The 22,451-nt window shown below is 38.8% G+C and overlaps 1 protein-coding gene across 5 annotated transcripts in view; it reads left to right on the top strand.

Annotated features, from left to right (window-relative positions):
- The first annotated feature begins 689 nt into the window (after positions 1-689).
- Positions 690-22,451, top strand: part of dlg5a (discs, large homolog 5a (Drosophila)) — a 47,429-nt gene continuing 25,667 nt past the window's right edge. For 3 of the 5 annotated variants that reach the window (XM_038292897.1, XM_038292899.1, XM_038292896.1), the window contains exons 1-7: positions 690-1,441; positions 18,134-18,202; positions 19,047-19,221; positions 19,598-19,741; positions 19,909-20,092; positions 20,790-21,049; positions 21,224-21,536. In XM_038292897.1, coding sequence (XP_038148825.1) covers positions 1,138-1,441; positions 18,134-18,202; positions 19,047-19,221; positions 19,598-19,741; positions 19,909-20,092; positions 20,790-21,049; positions 21,224-21,536 — 1,449 coding nt within the window. In that variant the 5' untranslated portion in view covers positions 690-1,137. The remainder of the gene's footprint in view (positions 1,442-18,133; positions 18,203-19,046; positions 19,222-19,597; positions 19,742-19,908; positions 20,093-20,789; positions 21,050-21,223; positions 21,537-22,451) is intronic. The other 2 variants (XM_038292900.1, XM_038292898.1) reach the window with 1 other exon arrangement.

Genomic DNA, 22,451 nt, shown 5'->3' with positions numbered 1-22,451 from the left:
ATCTGCTTCCTGGAATTATTCATATTTACCAACAGACACTCCGAACCACAGAGGATCAGGCTTTACAGTACACCTAAAAACTAATGTGTTGGTACATGGAGCACTTGATGTTTCCTAAGGTATTTGAGAAGCATTACTGATTAGAATAATATTTCTTTATTTAGGTCTGCTTCTGTTTCCTTGAACCCTGTCGACCTCTGCAGATGGCCGCTCACACTGAGCCTGGTTTGGCTGGAGGTTTCTTCTTGTTAAAAGAGATTTTTCCTCTTCACTGTCGCTACATGCATGCTTGGTTTGAGGGATTGCTGTTGAGACAATAAATGGATACAATCAGCTGGTTTTCCTTAAACTGAAAACTTTGATGCAATCTGACAGTATGATCTGGTTGAATCGTGTCTGTCAAGTGCCTTCAGATGACATGTTTATAATTGGCATTATAAAGATAAACTGAATTAAGCAATGCATATTTGAAAAGTACTTTGCTGTATAACATTATAAATCCAAATCATTTTTAAGGTTCATCCATAGTTTTAAACTCTCTGGACATTGTTGTCTCTCTACTCAGTTTGTCCATCTGGGATTTTGGACGTATACTACAGAGTAATACGCCCATTGAAGAAATAGGTGGTTTTATTTCACGAGAGCCCGCCCACTTTGCCTTATATGGTGATGGTCGGATCGTTGATTGACAGCGGGCAGCAGCTGCTGAGTTGCTCAGACATGGCGGAGGGTACAGTGTAACTGAGGACCAACGGCAGCGTAAAGTGAGTTTTCCAAGCAGTTAAGTTGGCGAGGGAAGCATGAAATGACCCAGAAGGAGAGGAAAATGTGTTCAGCCGACGAGTACGTGGAGGGGAAGCAAAAAACGAGCGGAACCGCTCCATGTTAGGAAGATGGAAACATGTATCGCTGTTTAGTGCAGTCAACAGCCTTGGGCAACAAATATGGCTTCTTGTGCCTTTTTCAATATGTTATAAAATCCGATTTCCCTTGCAACCTAATGTCGCGGTGGTTCCGGCGAACTTCTGCGAGCAGCGGTAAGTTCAGTTCTGGAATCGTTCGGTTCTTCTGATCGGTGAAGATCCGCTCGGCCGTCTGGGGTTAGCTGGGGAAGCTACGGAACTACAGCAGATAGCTATGGAGCCAAAGCACAAAGAGTTGCTAGACCAGTGCCACCAGAACTTACTAGAGTCCATAACAGATGCGGACCGTGTGATCGAGCTGCTGATAGTTTCGGGTACTTTGAGTCAACTGGACAGGTTTGAACTGGAGCAGAACTGCGCGTCCAGCGCCGAGAAAGTCGATCATCTCCTGAAGATGCTGATGAACAAGGAGAGCGACCATTTCCTCGACCTGTGTGTGGCCCTGGAGAAGGCATACCCTGACCTGCACTCTGCCCTGTTCAGCAACAACGGCGGTGGACCCGTGGACCACTCCACTGGTGAGAATCAGGCAGCATCAACTGAATTCAGAAATTAGCGATCCATGTCGCAGCAATAGCCCTTGAAATGGGAACAATCTGGGTTGCCTGGTGCAAGAAAACCCGCAAGACATAAATCCTGTTATTTTATTATTATCATCCGCTCGAAATGATTAGAAATATGCATGGAAATGTTGCATATTCTGGTTGCAGCAGCATTGAAAACCTTGTTAAAGGTTAAACCCAAAATTCATGAGTTTTTTATTTAAACAGAGGCTTTCCTGAGAGGTTACTCCTTTGGAGGTCTATTTATTTACCATAATCCACACCAAAAAACAAAAACAAAAAAACAACGTTGATTATTATTATTTTTTGGCAGGAGGGACATAATAGTTTGTACAATATGTAGTCTGAGTTGTTTCCATGACAACGGCTGTGCTGCTGACATGTTAAGTCCATATCAAGCTGTGCAGGGCTGTGTGCATTCAGCAGAACCATGCATTGCTTGCAAATAGGCTATTTATCTGTTCTTATTAGGACATTTTATGTTTAGAATTGCCTTATTTGTTTTGGGTGTCCTTTTTTTCTAAGAAAGGGGGTTTATATTTAAGGGATTATTCATGCAGACAAGTCCATAAGTAAAAACAAGAATTGAAAATAAACCCCCACCTAAAGAAATATAAGGATTGAAAAATTAACACGGAAATTCAAATTGAAGTAATAAAAAGCTGAAATGATAAACATTAACTAATAAATCATTATATGACCTTTATGGAAAAGCTGATTTGCATAATTAGGTTGTTAGAACCATGCTTTCTCAGGAGCCAAAAGCTTCTCCACCTATTTTCTGATAGCCGTACAGCTGAGAGGCCTAGAAACTCCAATCAGCCTCTCCTTGTTCAGTTGAAGCCATGGAAATGTTGAGTAAACTAAAAAGGATCTTGATCATTCAGACCCGACACACAACTGTCAAAATTCCTCGGGCTGCAAGATCATATAGTGCCTCGATAAACCAATACCAAAATGTTGATGGTCATAAACCTAAAGCAACTGCAGTCAAATAAACTTGTTTCTTTTTTCATTTGTCAATGTGAAAATATTTGAAATTATTTAAAATTTGTGAAATCGACAACGCAAACCTGTGTGGTATACATTTTTAAAGTTAAATTCAAGTAATTTTAGTACATAATCTATTGTTGGATATCATAATTAAACAAACATTAAAAGTAATCTTGTCTTTCTCATTAAAATACCGTCTGCAGCTTTAAGGACTCCTATAGCGTTTAAAGTAGACTGCAGGCAGCTTATTTTTAACTTTAGCCTTTTGTCTTATCAATCATATTTTAATCTATTTAATTTTGTAACAGCAAAACAAATTAAGAAACAAAAAAAAAGGGGGGGAGCCCTGTTTTTTTCTCAAACAAGATAGCTTTTGATTGGGAAACAATGAATCTGTGTTTTGATTTAAAGAAGACATCACCTGGAAATCTGATTTTTTTCATGTTAAAATGTATGTGTTGTTGGGCTTCAAGCAAAAGCTTCTGGAAAATCTGGAGTTGTGCTAACCTGCAAAACTCCATCATTCTCCTCTTGGTACTGACATTACATTAGCCTGCCTTGCCATCACTGCTCCCATTTCTATTCCACCAAAAGAGGTGATTCCCACAATCAGGGATTCACTTGCAGGCACTTGGTTAGTGTCGCTGCCTTTGTAACTTTGTACCTGTGGTGTAGGAAACGGGGAAACAATGGTGAACAAACCGTGGCAAACTGCTACTGCTGCTGAAGTTACGTCCACGTGAACCAACATACACACAAGTCAACTTCTAGTTCGTACTCTCATGCAAAAAAAAAAAAGACGTGTGAAAAGTGACCCAAATTAGCTCTATGTAACTCTTTTTCCTAAAAATTTAGTCTACTTCAGAATGATAATTTAAATTAAATACCAGGCTGTGTTTATGAATGAATGTTACCCTCTTAGGAAAGGTTGGTTTGTCTAAAACACTATATTGCTTTGGCCTGTACTGATTGCAGTGATCACATTTACTTCTACTCCTCAAATACATACAGTATGTTGAGAGAAAGTTAAGGACCCCATTTAATCTGAGCTTCCAAGAGAATATGTGTATTGAATGAAATTGGTTTGAAAATAGAGCCTTGGGGGACCCCAAATGTGATTGATTGAGCAGGATGTAATTAGTGCTGATTTATATAAATATATAAATTATTCCTGGTCTGTCAAATCAGAACCAGTTTATCACTGACCAGTCCCACCCCTCTACTCCAGTCTATTATATTATAGTTATCGAATGCAACACTAAAATCCGATGAGGACATCTGGTTTGTTTCCTGTACTTTCTGCTACTGTCTTTAACTCAGTGATTTTGGTTGCTGTTACAGAATCGAAAGGGCACCCAAGTGTAAAAACCAAGTGTAGTTTTTGCCTGCTTTGCTTTTGTCCCAATGACTAAGGCCAGTGAGTGGCTCTCTCTCATGACTTGGCGACATGCCTCCGGGGCTTTAAAGCAGAATAAGCTTTGAGATCCAAACGTTCTGAATGATGCAGACATATACAATGTTCTACAAAGAATACAACCTTGGTTGTGTGGAAAAAAACTAAATTTTCAAAGGATTTAATGGTTTATTCATGGCTGAAAAAACTAGCATTAGTCTACTGGTCACAAACCTTTGCAGCTTGTGCTGAGTTGGTTTCTTGTCACTCTGCTTACAGGATCACTAATGCTTCCTTAAGCTTTATTACTTCCTTGTATTGAGTGGAGCTGTTGCAGAATAACACTCAGCAGTGTAGATATGGGCCTTCCTTGACACGCAGCTTTTTATTCATTAGCACAGGCCCTTGTTGGTGACATGATTTGAAGAAAGAAAGCACAAGTTGGGGGTCTGACTTGTCAGTCTGTGTGGCTATTCACAAGAGGATTATACCCGACTCTTCTTACTCTGGGATTAAACTTTCTCTGTGAGATGATTTTTAATGCATTTGCAGTCATCTGTATTGGTTGCTGTGTTTCTGGCTTACTCCTTTCACAGCTGTATTTTTTATGAAAAAACATAATATTTGTCCTTTTGAGAGAGGGCATTCAAATGAATCTGTTTGACGTATTTTCGTAGGAGCCAGAAGACAAGCATCAATGGTGTACCCTCAGGCAGCAAAACTAGTAGAGAGGGATCATGGGGGATGAAATCCTGGGAGCGGCGGTGAGGCTGTGAAAAAAGGCAGGGTGGGAGAGGAGAGGGATTTTGAATGTGGTGTGTCTTGCTGATAGCAACCTGCTCTCAGCTTGTCCTCGTCTCATGCTGCCTGCCTGCTCTTGTTCTGTGCTTTACCTCCTATGCCAGCTAAGCCTCGTAAGACACGCACGAACACAATCATCCAAAGACACCTCGTTCTGCCAGAGGAAAATGGTGCAGGTGCTCACATTAATATAAAATGATACGAGCCCACAATCTGTAAATTATTAGCTGCAAAGATGGCAAACTGCTTTATATGTTTTCCCTGGAGGACATGCACTCATTATTTAGGGTTGTTTTCAAAGCTGTCTCCCCAAAACAATGAATCTTTGCTCTTGCAAAAGATTTGCTTTGCATATTGGGCAGAAATAATGCATTTTAACCCTGCTTTAAAAATGAGAAGGCAATCTTCCTGTTCTCAGTTTTATTTAAATGCATTTTTATAAATTCAAGCACTAGCATTTCAATTGCATTCTTTGCCTAGCTTTTGTGCTAATATCATTGTACTAGCTGGGCAAGCTTCATGTAATTGTGTCAGTTGAACTTTTTGACCTTTTGTAATTTTATTGGGAACTAAAATGTATTTGGGCCATTGCCATTTACCTAAGGCTACATCTACGCAAAGTCAAATAATGCCCCATTTACACTACCCCTCTGAAACTGATCCGTGCCGAGTTCGGACTGAGCTTGGATCAGTTAACCGTGTAGATCTTGGTTCCTTACGACCATTTATGCATCATACTAGGGTACAGGGTAGTGTAAATGGGGCTTGAGGTATCTGCAGAGAAAAAGCTTCAAGCCCCATTTACACTACCTTTTTGAAACCGTGCTGAGATTGGTCCGAGCACGGGAATCGAGATAACTGTTGAGTGTAAATGGAAAACAACTGAACTGGACTGTGCCAGACACTACTGGACTGTGCTAGACTAGTACTAGTTCATCAGTAGGGCTCGGCGCTGTTCAGTTCTGGCTCGGTTCTCAGATGAAGAGCGCCCAAAAGGCTGCCTGATTCTCCGCAAGCTTCCTGAATGTTACAGGCGCCATCTTGTTGATTTGCTTGTATCCCTCTAGAGAGCAGTAGTACGGTAGATCGCCACTAGGTGCTGAGGAACCGTGCTAGCGTGATGTGTAAACAGTCGTAAGAAACCAAACTTGGCTCGGTTAACTGGTCCCAACTTGATCCAAACTCGGCACGGTTCTTAGGTTTTTAAGAGGGTATTGTAAATGGGTCTTAGGGGTGAAGATGAAACCACCTGAAGCCGACTCTAATAGGTGTTTTAATACTTATGACATGCCAGTTGGTAGAAGAAAGACGGGGGAATTAGGATGTAAACAATTAACGCAGAAGAGAATAAAAAGGCGTTTGTGTAGACCAAAGACAGAAGAGCAGCAAGAAGTGTGAAATCAAGGGCTGCAACTAACGATTATTTTGCAAATCAATTAATCTGTTGATTATTTTTTTGATTACTTGATTAATAATCATTTAGCAAAAGGTTCCATGAGGAAGACTTTTTACTAAATTAACCCAGGTGAAACTAAAACTTTTTTAGAGGCTCTACACTCTAATTAGTGGTCAAATGATTACTAAATTTGTTCACGGTTATTTCAGTAATTGATTAAGCAAATTAATTCTTTCAGCCTTAGTGATATCCACAATACATTCAATAGCTTCTAAAAATAAAAGGTTTTAAAGCGGAAGGGCAATACCAAAGTCCGCTGATGTTCTTTGTTTGCATGCTAAGGGTAGTGGAGGCTGAGTTGGTTTGCAAACACACAACTTTATGGCTTGTTAGTCGTATATGGATGTTATGACAGAGGTGCCATAAGCCGTGGTTTCAAACTTATCCACTTTTGGAGCTGGTTTCAGATGTAGTCAGTTTCGCAGCCGCTTCGTCTTGATGGGACCCATAAGCAATAAAGAAGCTTGTCGTATACACAAACTCAGCTTTGTCTGGATGGGGCCTACAAGCCTCTTTCCCTATGAGTAGCTATATTTCTTTGCATACTAAAAGGACTCGTCAGCAAGACAGTGGAGGGTGATAGGCAGAGGGAGCAAGAGAGATGGAGACAACAGGGCTTTTGTTGAGAAGCTGAGCAGCCCCTAAAGTGCACAGTCAGCAGCTTGCACTGTGTACAGCAGCCCAGGACATAGGGCAGTGTTTCTGTGTTGGGGGGGTGCTGTCCTCCCTGTCAGCAAGTATCTGTCCTTCTCTTTAAACCACTTTTTTCAGACGAAATTAATTATAACCCTGCTGCTCTTTGTCGCAAGCAAGACTTTTAAATAATTTGAATGTACTCGGCTTGTATTTTTCCTTAGTCGGTCTCAGTTTATTTCAGCGCCATTTACCTTGTCACCATAATTTCTTTCCCGTCTTTGCACTTTGCACCTTCCTCAGACTTCAGCACCTCAGGGCTGTGTTGTCATTACATAGAGCCCATCAGATTATCAGCTGTTAGAAAATATTCTGATGGACACTTCCTGAAGGATGGTCTAATTACTTTCACTTGTTTAGTGCAGCTGTTTCTGTTTTTCCACTTGCATTTAGATGTATTTTAGGCCTATCTGCAGTTTATGTATCGCTCTACAATAAATTAAACCAAAATGGTCAACACAAGGCCCTGATTGATTTGTTATATTTGGTGTGTTGCCACATTGCAAGTGTTGAATTCCCTTTACTATATGTACGCCAGTGTATTTAATCTTATTTAATAGAGTGGATTGAGTTTATATTTAGGTGGGAAGTAAATTCAAGATAAGGGGCTAGCATTACCAGTGGGACATGCTGTGGGACAAGGCATTGGTCAGGGCTCCTTTGGGGTCCTTCAGGAAGGACCCCAAAGGAGCCTTTAGTTTAGCTCCGCCCCCCCGAAAACATCATAGCTGAAGGAACTCTGCACTGATATTGAAATCATCTCTCATTGAAAATAAATGCTGCATCTAAAAATTCTTTACTTTTTACTTCTATACTTTTATGGAGGGAATTTTGAATTTTTAATGTTTGAATTTTCAATGCAAAAATCTCACATACGATTTCAATGCAAGCCATCACTGTTTGGCTCCCCAGTTGGCAACAGTGGCTGATATGGCGTGTCTGTTTAATAATGAAATCTCTCCTCACTGTTAAAGGAATACTACACCCAAAACATGATTAGCCTTCATTTTCTACTCACCCCCATGCTGAACAACACTCTGGAGTACTTTTTTGATATCTCAAATGCATCTGGAGATCTGGGAGGCTTCTTGCTGTCTGCTGACATTCAAATAATGGAGGTCTATGGTGCCCGAGACAGAAAGGTCCATAAAAGTCCACAAAAAACGTGTCAATATTCCTCCATACTGCTCGTCCAATGTATTCCAAGCGCGTTCACGACGCTACGGAAGCCGGCAGACCAAACCAGATGAAAGTGCGCATTCAGCGTCTGCTCTGCCGATAATGCAAGCGTAGAAGAAGAAATGTGCTGTTTACCTGTGCAAAGAAAGAAACAACGAAATAAAAATTTCTGAGGACTTCAGTGTTGAGGAAGAGAATGAGTTCTTTGCCGAGCTGAATGCGCACTTTCATCTGGTTTGGTCTGCCGCGGTTTCCGTAGCGTCGTGAACGCGCTTTCAGGAAATCCTATACACTACTGTTTATGCTCTAAAAACATTCTAAATGACTTCGTTTCCAGTAAATTCTGGATGCTACCCACTCAGGACACTTGGAATACATTGGACGAGCAGTATGGAGGAATATTGACAAGTTTTTTGTGGACTTTTATGGACCTTTCTGCCTCGGGCACTGGGCACCTCCATTATTTGAATGTCAGCAGACAGCAAGAAGCCTCCCAGATCTCCAGATGCATTTGAGATATCAAAAAAGTACTCCAGAGTGTTGTTCAGCATTGGGGTGAGTAGAAAATGAAGGCTAATCATGTTTTGGGTGTACTATTCCTTTAAGTTGCATCCTCTATGTTGCAATTAATGTAAAATGATTAAAACCAAAGTTTCTACATTCAATAGCTCGACAGTTATAAAATATGAAAACCCAAATCTATTAATTTTATGATTTACTCAGGAAACAAAACATATAGCTATTCTAAAACAATCTTCATTTGAGGATCGTTTTATTTTTCAAGCTGAAGTGAACTTGCTCATTAAATTGGCTGCATGCTTCAGGCTCTTTTAATTGCAAATTAAGATTAAAACATCTATTTGGCTCCTGTTCCTTCACAAAGCACAACTAATTCCTCGCCTGATTATAAAAACCCAAAGCAGATGGCAGTATAACCATATCTTTAATGCCCTTGTTGAAAACATGTTTTAAGTACTTCAGTCAAAACAGCCAGCCAACCACCCACCATCCCAGAATTTCCTGGATTAAATCAGCTCTACTGCAACCTAAAAGTTAATGACAACAGTTTAGCTGAAGAAAGCTATTTTTTTTTCTACTCACTTGAAGCACCTTCTGTATTCTAATGAAGGACATCGCATGCAGTTCTTTTCCTTTGGATAAAGTTTGAACCGACCCGATCTTACTGCAGTGGTGGTTCTGTTTGCTAAAGATCTGCTTCTAAACCAGATGTTGCCACTAATAATGTCTAAATTAGTGTATATGTTTTTAAATTTAATTTACTGTTGTGAACCAAAGTGTTTGAAATCAGTCTAAGTTGGTCCCCCCAGCCTCTTTCTGATGGGCTTATTGGCAGACGGAGAGTAAATGCACGACATCTAAATTCAGAATGACCCACTTTTTATTGCAGGTCCTCTGAGATACTGATATTTTTCATGATTATATTTCAATGATTGTAATATTTTAAGGCTTTTGAACCCCTATTCCAAAAGAATCCTGATTAGTTTTTTTCATTATATAATCTGATGTTAAATTGTTGCTGCTTACTGGATATTCATTCTACCCATCTGTAGGATTGTTTTTTGTGCTGATTACATTCCCTTGTCATCCTGATCTCTTTGTTATTGTCCTTTAAAGTCCTTGAGCTCTTTTCATGGAAAGATACTAAATCATTTCTAAATAAGCATGGTTTTCCTTCTGTAATTAAACATGGTTGGAGTCTCACAAAGATTTATATTTTTGTTTTTTTGCTCAAGCAAGCCACTTGGCTCTTTTTTGGTTGTGTTTGTGCTAGCTGCAGTATGTTACAGAGCATTTGGAGGACATGTTGCAGACATCTTTCACCCTTTTATTTCTGACCCTTGGAAGAGGCAAGCTGTTCAGTGTGAAATTATGCTTAGTTTATGCTGAGCTAGGCTGCTTTGCATAGAGATAATAGGTTGGACTTGATAGGAGCAATTAGCTTTTTTGGGATTATAATGCTGCAAAGCTGTTCTGACCAGTTCATTGGACTCTTTTTCTCTCCCTGTCACAAATGACTTTCACAGATCTAAAGCAATGAGGAAAAGGCTCTAAATAGATTTTCAGTGAATAGTGGGCGATATATATATTTTTTTTTATTTGGCCAGAATTTGAGAAGAGAGTTAAGATGTGTAGCTCAGAGGTGCGAGTTAGACAATGTGCTAGCTTGCCTTCAAGTTCCCCTGTCTTCTAGAGTCATCATATAGTTGTCATTGCGTTTTTGGCTAAGCACAAACTCTAGAAGGCAGATGATCAATCTCTCAGCCGGTCGGTAAGGTTTCTTTGGCTCGAAGCCCAGAATGTTGGTCAGCGGCTGCTGTTCTGGAGCTTAGGCCCACTCACAGTTTGCAGTAAGACTCACAACACAGAAAGATACATCCAATAACTCAGCAATATTTTAGGATTCATTGTTAAAATTTGCTGCTAAAACATTAAAAGGTTGCTGTCTGACCTGACATAAACAAGGGATTCATGTCACTGCATTTAAATGTGAAATATGTTAACACCTTTTAAAACCATCTTTGCAAACATTCTAATACAAAACTTGTTAGTTACTGTATGTTTCTAATGCAATATACGGCGACCTTATTTAGCTTATTTGAATGCAATAGACTCATTGGTTTTCAAAGAAAAGCAGCAGTAGTAGCCCATTATTTAAAGGCCATATGGGTCCTGTTTCACACCTTAAACATGTTAAACACACTGCAAGAAAACCAGGGAATTTGTTCTTGCTTTCGAGGAGACAAGAACAAGAAAACAGGTTTGTTTTGCCTCCGAGTATTTATATTTCACCAGAAGCTAATTTGCTAAATTCCTAGAAAGTCTTGTCTCCTCTAGCTTACATTTCATCTACCAAAGAAAAGACAACAGTAGAGGAGGCCTTTTTGGGGATCGATGTGGAGGAAAAGAACAAAATGCTTTATATTGGTTAGAATACAAATCCGATAAATCTTTAGATTTTTTCACTGCCTCATTCAGGCTATTGTCAAATTATACGTTAAATAACAGTTCACTGCATTTTAAAACTTGATAAGTTGAACAAATGATTTGAGGACACAGGTTAAATTTAGTTTTACACAGCAAACTGGCTTAAATTAGACTAGAAGAAGTTAAATCTAAATCTTTTATTAAGTGAACAAGGGTATTAACATTTTAATGTACTGTTTTAATCTTTGAATTTGACCTAAGATGAGGAAGTTTTCTACATTCACATATATTTCTTATTTATATGTCAATTTTACATTATTTCTTTGATGATAATGAAAATATAACTCTATTATGTATTTCTTTATCAATCATGCATTAGCATGGTTTTTATTTTTATAAGCAACTTTTCAACTTTTGAGATATGTCATCTTATTACCCTTTATGTGGCAACGTTTAACACATCTCATTAACCTTTCTAATGGCGCTGCATTACAAGCCACACCCACTGTCAGCTTATCAGCCAATGGGGTCTTATTGTCAAACTCTGCATAAGGACTTCCTCATTAAATTTAAGTTGTTCCTAATTAGGTTGGTTAATGAATGCTTAATTAACGCACACATATTTCAGACTGATCCATAGAGCTAAATATACTTTCAAACATTAGAAAAAGTTGCACTACCTCTATTCATTTCAGTTAGCATAATTTATATGAAATAAGTTTTTTAAGTACTTTGTAGAATTAATTACTTATTTACAGCAGCCTTACAAACAGGTGCTAGAAAAAAAATAATGCTTAATTTTTATGAAAATTATATATTTTCAATTGCAGTTTGTGCTCAATAAATCTAGGTCATCAAATCTGAAGCTACAGTATTTTTGTAAGAATAAGTGACAAACAAAAAAATTAAAGTTGTTCAATGTTATCAGAGCTTAAGTCTTTTTTGTAAGCAGCCTTCTTTTACAAATGAGATCATTTATTTTGTTCTTCTTTTTTTTAAGCCCAGTGTTTAGCTCTAATCTGACTTTGAAGTATATCAGCCGCTTTAGAAACCCCATCCTCTGCGCTGCTTTCCTACCAAGACCCTGGAAACGTGCGAAGCAGACACATCATTCATGCCTAAAAGGGAAGTGTGTGAAAAATGGCTTCTATCTGTCTATAAATCCTCTATGCTCAAGATATGGAACGTACGTAGCTCTCTATTGCCCTGCGTAAATTGTTATACAAAGTGATATACACAGAATATAGATTGAAAATGAGGGATAAAGGAGCACCGTTGCTGACTTAGTGCTCAATCTTTCAAACTGCTTCAAGCTGAGGAATAGGAAGCAATATTGAGGAAAGATTTGTGGGACTGAAACGTTGCTAATTTAAAGTTCATAATAGCTCCCCTTTAAGAATTTACCTTGCTTTTGGCTTCATATTGCCACAAGATTTAACTTCTTTTCAATAGTCAGTGAAATGCATGAATGGTTTTATGGCAGGATGAGTGTTGATTGGATTTGCTCCTCTATTGTTTAAAGGGTCCGAAACTGCAGATACAAAATAATTTGAGTGATATTTATTATAATGTGTATGAATTCTGTAGATTTATATAAAATTTTATGTTTTCTTTGTGATTTGCTTTAAAATAGAACCTGGTGAGGTCCTGATATACTTGCAAAGGTTTAAACACCGGCTTTTCAAAGAATAAAAAAACCTCTCTTATTTAAACCCATTGCTTCTTTTGAATACAACTGTATGTTGTCTTATAATTTCATTGTATTTTTATTTTTTGGAAGGGGGCTTAAAATAAATTTAGTCTAACCCAGGAGAGAAAGGTTGGAGCCACAGTTTGCATCTTTTTGTGATTGTTCTTAGGCTCTTTTCCCACCATTGCAAAGTCAGCTTTCCTCTCATCCACTTTCTCCATGGCAACGTGTGCCATCTTGCTTTATGAGCTGGAGCACATAATCTGGTTGTCTGAAGCTGCTGTTGGTAGTATAGCGCACGGTTACATTGTAAAGGGGAATAGGCAACGGATGGGGGGGGGGGCGGGGTGGAAGCTCATTGGCACACTTCTGACCTATTTTGATCGCAATAAAAGAGCCCTTGCTACCATTGCCTCAGGTATTCTCACCTTAGATGGTTTCTGTTATAACATGTAACAGCTCCCATTGAAGCATCCTGAGCGTTTTGCAGCAAATAATTTATTAAATTGGTTTGGTCCTCCTCTCTGTATCATCCTCCATTTGAGGGGTTAGATTTGTTCTCCCCTGTTATAGCTTCATATTATTGATACCGGTGAATGTTCACCAATGATCAGCCTGCTAATTTCTATCAATGATAAAAAGGGCTCTCACCACTGACTCATCCATGGCCACAGAGAGCCACTGTGTGTCTTACATTAAATCCATACTGTATTTATTGTTCTGCATAGTGTCCTGAATGGTCTGAGATTGTTTAGTAAACGTCGTGATGCGCATATTTATCCTTAAGGTTGTCCCAGACGTGTGTAGGAGTTAAAGCTGTATGTCATTTGCTGAGTGTATTTTTCTTTTTTTCTTTTTTTTTAAGAAGTGAGTGCATTTAGTTGTGGAGATTATTGGGACTTATGAGAGTTGTTTGTCTTTTCTAATCACACAATAAAACATTAAACAATGATATTTTTTTAGAAAGGCAATCATTGATCAGCAAGCGATCAGAACTGGACCTTATTCTCTACAGCTGCTCTCCACTGTGATCAGGAGGTCCTTTTAATTTATTAGATAAAAACAAAAAAATCTTACTGGTTTCATTCTATGAATGTATAAATCAAAATTATACAACAATGTGCTGATTTTGTTTTCATGCATTTTTGGGAGAGTTTTGGAACCAACTTGCCTTTTATTAGCTGTTTTTAATCTACTGATTTATTTTCTTCCCGCCAATTGATGGAGAAATTATAGTTTTTCTCAAAGAATCAATTTTAGATTGCTTTCGAATCAACTTCCTACACAAAATAAAACAAATGATTTGCACTAAACACGTTAAGATTGAATTAAACTGAACGCTACATTTTTTTCTTCTAGCATGAAAGAGTAAATCAAATGAAACCATTTTATAACAATTACAACAACATCATTATAGAAAATGTTTGTTTTTTTTTTGTTTTTTTTTTACTGTATCCATTCTGGTACTCAAATAACTTGGATTGTAGCTTCTTCATGATTTTACCAAAGCTTTCCAATTATCCTAAAGCTTTTTTTTTTATTAGAAAGGAAACTAGTAAAGACATTACTTACATGGAGAGGCTGAAAGTATATTACAACTTGCTAATATTTAGTACACCCCAAGCAGCTCAATGCAATACTGATATTGCACACCATGATATTGACATAATGAAAAATTTGTTATATGTTATTCAGTAGTGTTTCCAAAGAAATACAAACCACAGGTTATTAATTGTGTCATTTAGATCATCCTGGCCATGGGTGCCGTCTCTTCAGATGCCAATCGAACATCACCCTTGTTCTCCTGTGTTGACATAACTTAACAGATATGTTGCAGTTGTACTTAAAGCACCCCAGTACTTTAAAAACCCAGTTTGTTTTACAGGGGATGCATTTCTCCTATCTGTTAGAGTCCATAGATTAAACAACAAACACAAACAAAACAGAAGCAACTATAAAACAGAAGGCAAGACCTCAGAAAAACCATGGAAATTATGCTTAACCCAAAAGCCTGATCAGTGCATCTCTAGTGATAGTCAGGTTTTTTTTTTTTTTTTTTAAAGATTAGAGTAGGAAAAATATGCTAAAAAAAAAAGCACTGAAGGAATGAGATAAATGCAATTGCCTAGTGAGAGTTGAATCTCTCTGAGCGTGTTTAAGCCCACGCTTTCCTTGTCCTCATAACTTTGCCATTAGGTTGCCCTCAAATACACCGCTTGTTTTTGTTTTGTTTTTTTTGGATCAGAGCTTCACTGAATGCGTCTGTAGGATATCATGAAAAGGTTCACCCTACAGCTAAGCTGACCTCTCAGTGGCTCACGACATTGTCAGTCACACACCGGGTTCAAGAAGTCAGATGTTGCCATTAAATCCCACCAAAAAGATAAGGAACATAATTTTGCATAGATGTGCTGATTGTAGAGAATCACTGCTGAACAACTCCGCAGTAGTTCCCCTCATGTCTGGTGGAACAATATGCAATCAAAGCTGTGCTTTAAGCACTTTGCAGAGCAGAAGGGTTGAGCGTCAGACCGGAAATGTCAGAACATATTAAAAGCCTTTATGCTCGGCTCCTCTCCTCCTCATTCTTGCTTCCTCTTCTAATATACAATTCTTCCTTATCTTTTCTGGGACTTACTTAGGCTATCTCTTTTCATCCATCCTCTGCTTGTCTGTGCCTTTTCTGTCTTTCTCCTCTCTTCCTCTCCGTCTACTGGCCTTAAGATGGAGTGGCTCAGTCAACAGAGCTCATAGTTAATTAGGCCTGGCCTCCTCACCCAGGAGAGCTGTAGCTAAAGCCAGTGGGAAGCAAGGGCAGAAGTAGAAGTCAAGAACTGTGGCTGTCAAACTGTGGCTTGCTTGTCACCGATGATGCTGGCCACCATTTCATCTTTTCTTAAGTCTTGTTTTTGATTTGGTTTAAATACAAGCATGTGGTTATTTGTGAGAGCTAAGCTAATTTCAAGCTCAATAATCTTTAGTAGTCTCTGTTGACCTGTGTAAAAACAGCAGGATGAAATGAAGGGTTGTGGGTCTCAGTTTCATCCTGAATTTTACACATAACTTCACTTGTATCGACTAAACCCTCAGTGATCTCTGGGCTGATTTGAATAATTTTTACTATTAGGAACTCCTATGAGCCAAGATAGCCATGTTATGTACCATTTTCACAAGATGACACAATTTCTTAAAATGATGCTGTATGCATCCCTTTAAAAGTGTAATTAGATCATAGTATATATTTTTTAACCATATCTTTACAATTGTTTCCTTATTTTCATGTGTCAGTATGGTGTGGGATTTTGAGGATATTGCACTTATCTGTGCTAAACTACAGGCTCTGCATGATGTGGTGTATAATCCTCTGATGTAATCAAAAGAAATTGGGATGCTAGTTCAAAAAGCCAACCACGTAAATGGAAAAAATGAAGTCAGAATTCTTCTAGAAGGGCACAGGCTCAATAAATACTCATGTGAGCAGCTCTATTTAAAACACAGCAGTGTAAACTTCTGTCCATCTGCATTTTTGACTGTGCAGATTCAGTACCACCAGACCTCATTATGTCATACAATCGTGTACGCTCCCCCTCTGCACGTTCACAACTTGCTTTCCACGTGTCCATGGCTTCTCTCCTCACTCAGTGTAGATCTGTTTCTGATCATTCATTTGAACTTTCGTCTTATTTTCATTTAAAGGCAAAACATAAGATATAACTTCTGTACCTTTTTTTTTTTTAAATTGGATATCCCAAGCTAATCTGCTGATGATTATAATAACAGTTTGAAAATTGTCATTTAACCTGGCTGGAGATGGAGAAAATGGACAAATGACATTTGATTTTTGTCCCAAAATTCCATAGAAAGTCTCTAGTACTACAATAGTTAGACTGTGTAAAGATACTAAAACCTTACTAAATATGATTCAGCCATTGTTTTTTAAATTTGGTTCTATTTATATAGCACCAGTTTACAAACAGATTGGCCAAAAGTTTTCCATGTAAGGAAACATAGCTGATTGCTAAACGCTGATTTATATGATATGCTCCTCCTGGGTGAGCATGTAGCACAGTAGACATTCACTTGACTTGGCAGCAATCTCTCATATTGACCATACATGTGGCTACTGTGGAGAGTATTTACTCCTTTTTAACAGCACAAAACTTTCAGCAGAACCAGTCTCAGTGTGAACATCCGTCTGCCAAGGGCTGACTAGGGGTTCAAAAAGAAAGGGGGGACAAAAGACAAAGCAGGGATCCATGCTTGAGGATGTCATGGTAAAGAAGCTCTAGTCACAGTTAACCAGATAAGTACTATAGCAGTTTTAATGTCAAAAAGGATGAAAGAGAGCACATACTATTCGCCACAGTAAAAGCTGAGTCCATAGCTATGTCAAGGAGAGAAACTGAACCTAACACTGAAAAACAGGCTGAACTCTTCATCATCTATAATGGAAGTTATTGTAAGAAGCAGCCAAGCTGATGCATCCATTCAGGACAGTGTCACACCTAAACAGAGCACCAGATCAGATGAAGCAGCTCAGATGGAAAAAAAGTAGATGTAACATAAAGTAGAAGGGTGGGAACAAGCATAGAGAATATAAGAAGAAAGTTGAACTAACAAAAAAATGCTAAATGGTTGTAGATTGTAAGAGTGAATAAAAGTGTTCCCCCTGTCCTCCAGCAGCCTAAGACTATAGCGGCAATACTAAAGCTATAGCTCAGGATAATCCGAGCCCCTCAAACTTTAAGCTTTTTTAAAAAGGAACATTTTAAGCCTAGTCATGAAAGTTGACAGGGTGTCTGTCCCATAGATGAAAACTTTCAGGTTTTTCCACAAGATAGGAGCCTGAAAACCAAAGGATCTGCCACCTATTGCACTTAAGTGGATGGCTCCTGTTAATCAACCAAATAAAGCCGGACTTAATGTTGAGAAACAGACTTATTAACGTAAGCACTTTTGTATATGAATATTTCGTATGCAGGTTCTTAAATGCCAATATCAAAATTATATGATGCATAAAGTGGAATTGTGAGCGCAATAATATTTATTGCTTTTATTGTGCTGCTTTTTTGGAGCTGTATAAGTGTAAAGTTGTATCTTCTTTTCATGGATTGTGGAGAACATCAGTCTGCTTAAGGATGTGTGCATTCTCATAAAAAAGGGACATTCCCATTTTAGCTGTGACATTGTGCCTGTGCAGCAAAAACATATAAACTGTAGATCAAAGCAAGGCAGATTGCACACCAAGATACAGAAGATTTAATGAAAGCAGGGTGTGCAGTGTTAATATAAAGCCAGTGAGAAGACGCATGAAACTGTTAATTCAAATAGAAACCCCACTTCATGTGTATCACATGACTCTGCGTTAAGTAAAGTACTTACTGTGTAGTATTCACACTCCCTCCTCACTGTGCTGGCTGTTAATTCAGGCTTGTGTTTAAATGGTTTACAAATCTGTTGATGCAGTACGTCTGAATGGCTCTCCTATCCTGGCAGGTTCCACGTACAGCGTCCTGTCCACCATGCCATCAGACTCGGAAAGCAGCAGTTCTCTCAGTAGTGTTGGTATGTATGATAATGAAAGATGCCTGCTACACTTTATATCAGGTTAGAATCCAATCAGTCTAAAAGGACGCAGGATTAAATTAAGCAAAATGAAGTGTTTATAATAACTATATAAAAGGACGGGCAGTTTGATTTATTTATCCATTAAAGCCCACGATGTGTGCCAGAACATTCTACCAACTGGTCCTTGTTTTCTAAGGAAGTGTGCCACGTTTGCCTCTCCCTGTTCTGACAGAGATCCAGATGACTCAGCTTTGTTGCATAAACCCAAATAAGATCCAAAAATTGACTCAAAGATGCACATAATCCCCAGACTTCCTGCCAGGGTTGTTCTTAAAAAAAAAAAAAAAAAAAAAGACAAAATCCTTAATGCGACTCTAAAGTTATCCTTCTTTAAATCTGATAGTTACAATCATTAAGTATGAACTTTTTTACCGTGGTGACAAAGGACTAGAAGTCTATTTACATGCCTGGGGAATTTTACTAGTATAAAAGTTGAACAAAGGCTCCAAATAGAAAATCTGAATTTCAGTTATTCCTGTCTAGTGTGTTGCTAGAAGTCCTGAAATTTAACCAGATAATTAATAATAGTTCTATGTTACTAGTTTCAGTGGATCATTCTGAAAATGTCTGGTCTTTCTTACTTCCATATGATGTTTCTAGTTTTTAGAAGTCGTAAATCAAGCAGGTCGATTCAGTAGAAATAAGGCCATGAACTAAGTGATACATTTCTTGAAATTATTCCTTTATTCGGGGTTTTCCTCCAGTGATTAATCAACTATAGTAAGTTGGTAAAGTGTTGTGCAGTATGTAATAATTCTCTGGTAATGGTTTATTGTTGCAGGTTCGCCTGTAAATGGTGAAACATCCTCCCCTCCCCCAGCCGTTAACGACAACCGACATGCCAGTGAAAACCTGGACACCATCCTCTTGCAGCTCCGCCAGGTGACCAGGGAGCGAGATGAGCTTCGGAAGCGTCTGGCGTTAGCATCGCCTGGGACCACCTTCGATGACTGCAGGTACCAATCTGCAAAGAGCTGCGGTTGTTGTGGCCATTTAGCTTATATTTCTATCCACACACTCATGATAGCATAGCCTGATCCTTGTTGTTTATGTATCTAGGAACATAAATTCATTGGGATTAATGTGGAGCTGATTCCTTCTCCCCTCTTTTCATCTACTAATTCCTGCTCTTTGGAATAATATTGACTCTACAAACTTGAGCCAGATGTGCACTTAGTCATCACACTAGAGAGAAAATAATTGCTTACATTTCCTGTTCATATTAAATCCCTCTAAACAATGAGAATATCAGTCTTTTCATGGCTTTTGAATAGATTAATCAAACTGTGCAGAGAGGTAGAATTTTGACTATTTGCTCCTTCTCTTTTAAAGGCCAAATCCCAAAGCTAGCCATGACTATGAGCGGCTGAAAAGTCAGTGCATGAGGGCCATGGCAGATCTGCAATCTCTCCAGAACCAGCATACCAAAACACTTAAGAGGTGTGAGGAGGCTGTGAAGGAAGCGGACTTCTACCAGTAAGCTGATCTCCATTCCTCAAAAAGATCTTCAAACCTTTAAAAAACAGGATGAAATATTTGGGTTATTAGTTTATTCTTATATTTTGAAAATCTTAAAATCTGTCCCTAAAGCTGTTTATTTATTGTAATTCCATCTAAAGTTTGGATTTACTTTCCAACCCTAGCATGCTGCACAGTCGTGTCCTGGGCGACCAGACTCAACTGAAGGAGGAGATGGAAACAGTCAGGAGGGAAAACGCCCAACTTGTCCGAGAGCACAACCACCTGAAACAGAACTGCGAGGAGCTGAAACGGCTGCACAGTCAAGACCAACAGGAGCTGTCAGACCTTCGGCAGCAGCAGCAGGAGGTATCATCAATACATGACTCCTATGAGTCTTATGAGGATGTTTGGATATTGTTTTAAGCATATGACACATTTAAATCACATTCACATTAGGTCTTGTTTGCTTCTAGTTTTGATTTCACCTTTTTACTTTAAACAGTATAAAAAGTTTGCCTTTAACATTTTATGCCGCAAACAATTTGTTCTAATGGAATTGTGACCCTTATTGTATCACTGCAAGTTCCCTTACACAGCACCCATGGGGACCCTCCAAACACAGGGAAGGAAAGAGGAGGGAGATGCATACAGAGCATTTGTGAAAAGGGCAAACACAGAAGAAAAGGGCTAGGCTTTGGCAAAGGGCATTCTGACCTAAACCATGTAGCTACAAGATCACAGTATATGTTATATAGCAGAGGTCAATCCAGCCCTCAGGTCGCAGCGACTCTCACAGGAATCAGGAAAACTAAATCCGCAAGACTGTCAGGAGAAAGAGAGTGTTACTGAGAATGAATAAATAGTCTGAAGGATACATTCTATAGGTAAACTGTTATTTATCATCTCGTCAGGTTTTAGTCTAAGTTTTCTAACTTTGTAAAAAAAATATTTTTTTATTGTAAAAATATTAATCTCTCTGCACATTAATGCCATCTGCTGCTAAAATGGTGCACAGCAACATGACAAGGATAGGTTATCGTTTTCCATGTGTTGCACAAACCAGGTGATGAGGGAGAAAGGCTCATCAGAGGTGTTGAATAAGCTTTACGACACAGCAATGGACAAACTGGAGGGTGTAAAGAAGGACTACGACGCCCTTAGCAAGCGCTTCGGCGAGAAGGTGGCCAACCACAACACGGATCTAAGTCGCCTGGAGCAGGCAGAGGAGGAGAACCGCAGGCTGCAAAAACAGATGGATGCATTGTTAAAGCAGCGAGACTCAGCCATGCACTACCAGCAGCAGTTCTCCACATCAATGAGGAGGTAAATGCACTCGCATATATTCTCAAACTGGTATGATGCTGATGATTTAGACAAAAAGTCATAGGAGTTGGTGATGAAACTCTTAAACAACCTGCTGCAAGTCTGCTTCCAGCTTTTTATTAGCAGTGGAGTATTTCTGACACCTGGGTTTTAACTGATCCTTTTGGTCCTCAGGTTTGATTCAGTGCAGCAGGAGCTGAACAAGTCCTCGGCTCAGAACAAGGAGCTGCAGAGGGAGATGGAGCGACTGCAGTCAGAGGTTACACGCTACAAAAACCTGCAGCTGAAGGCAGCCAAGGACTGTGAGAAGTACAAGGAGGAGAGGGACTCTGTCTTTAATGAGTACCGTCTCATCATGAGCGAGAGGGACCAGGTGATCAAAGAGCTGGATAAGCTGCAGACCGAATTGGAGGCAGCTGAAGCACGACTGAAGAACACTTCCTCAGAGCGGGTGGTGGCTAGTGAAGAGTTAGAAGCACTCAGACAGGTATGAGACTAACATGCACTTAATTTGTGTAGTTTAACCATACATTTCCAGCCACCTTAATAGAATGAGCTTTATGCTATGAGGTTATTTCTCTGGACGATGATGCTGTAATATATACATTTTCGTTTCAACACAAAACTAATTTCATAGTTAAGGTCACTAAACTTTACACAGTCATTGATATTATAGTAGGGCTGGGCGATATGGCCTAAAAGAAATTGTTTTTTTTTCCTTCATTTTTTTAATTCGAATTACGATTTTTTTTTTTTCCCGAATTTTCCCCCCTACTTATTAAAACGTCTTAACATCCACCTGATCGCCGGTGCTCCGTTGTGCATATTTACATAAAACACAGCAATATGCTTGAAAATAACTCCTGTTGAACTTTTATCAATATAGACTTGTTATACATCACTCAACAGTGTAGATTCTTCACAATTCAACCCCCAAGTTTATGTTATAGACACCATGAGCACCAAAGCACAATTTATTAAGATATTGAAGCATATTAAATCTGAATTTTTATAATAAAGCTTCGATTTCCTACCTTTGAAGGTCGTATAATGAATCCAATGTTAGATTGTTTATATTCCATTTGTCTGTAAGGGTCTACGGATAGAAAGTAACCCAGTATATTAGTAATAAAAACATTCCATGTTGAGAAAATCGTATATACATAAAGTCAGTTTTTTACCACCAGAAAAGTCCCATCCTTATAGCTAATGCTAACCATCTTGCTAATTAGCCTAGCTTCCGCAAACATTTCTGGTTGATGTTTAGTATGTTTTATTTCATCACCTTCCAGCCTAGGCTTCTTGCTGAGGTTTGTTGCTTTGTTCGGTGTTGTTCTTCCTGGAGAGACTGGCATTTGTCATATTCTGCTGGAAGCCTCTGTTTAAGATGCTGAAAAATGTT

The sequence above is a fragment of the Cyprinodon tularosa genome, unplaced genomic scaffold (assembly GCF_016077235.1).
Source record: "Cyprinodon tularosa strain WSP-4 unplaced genomic scaffold, ASM1607723v1 ctg32, whole genome shotgun sequence".
NCBI lineage: Eukaryota > Metazoa > Chordata > Actinopteri > Cyprinodontiformes > Cyprinodontidae > Cyprinodon > Cyprinodon tularosa.
This window is presented reverse-complemented; position numbering and strand designations above follow the sequence as displayed.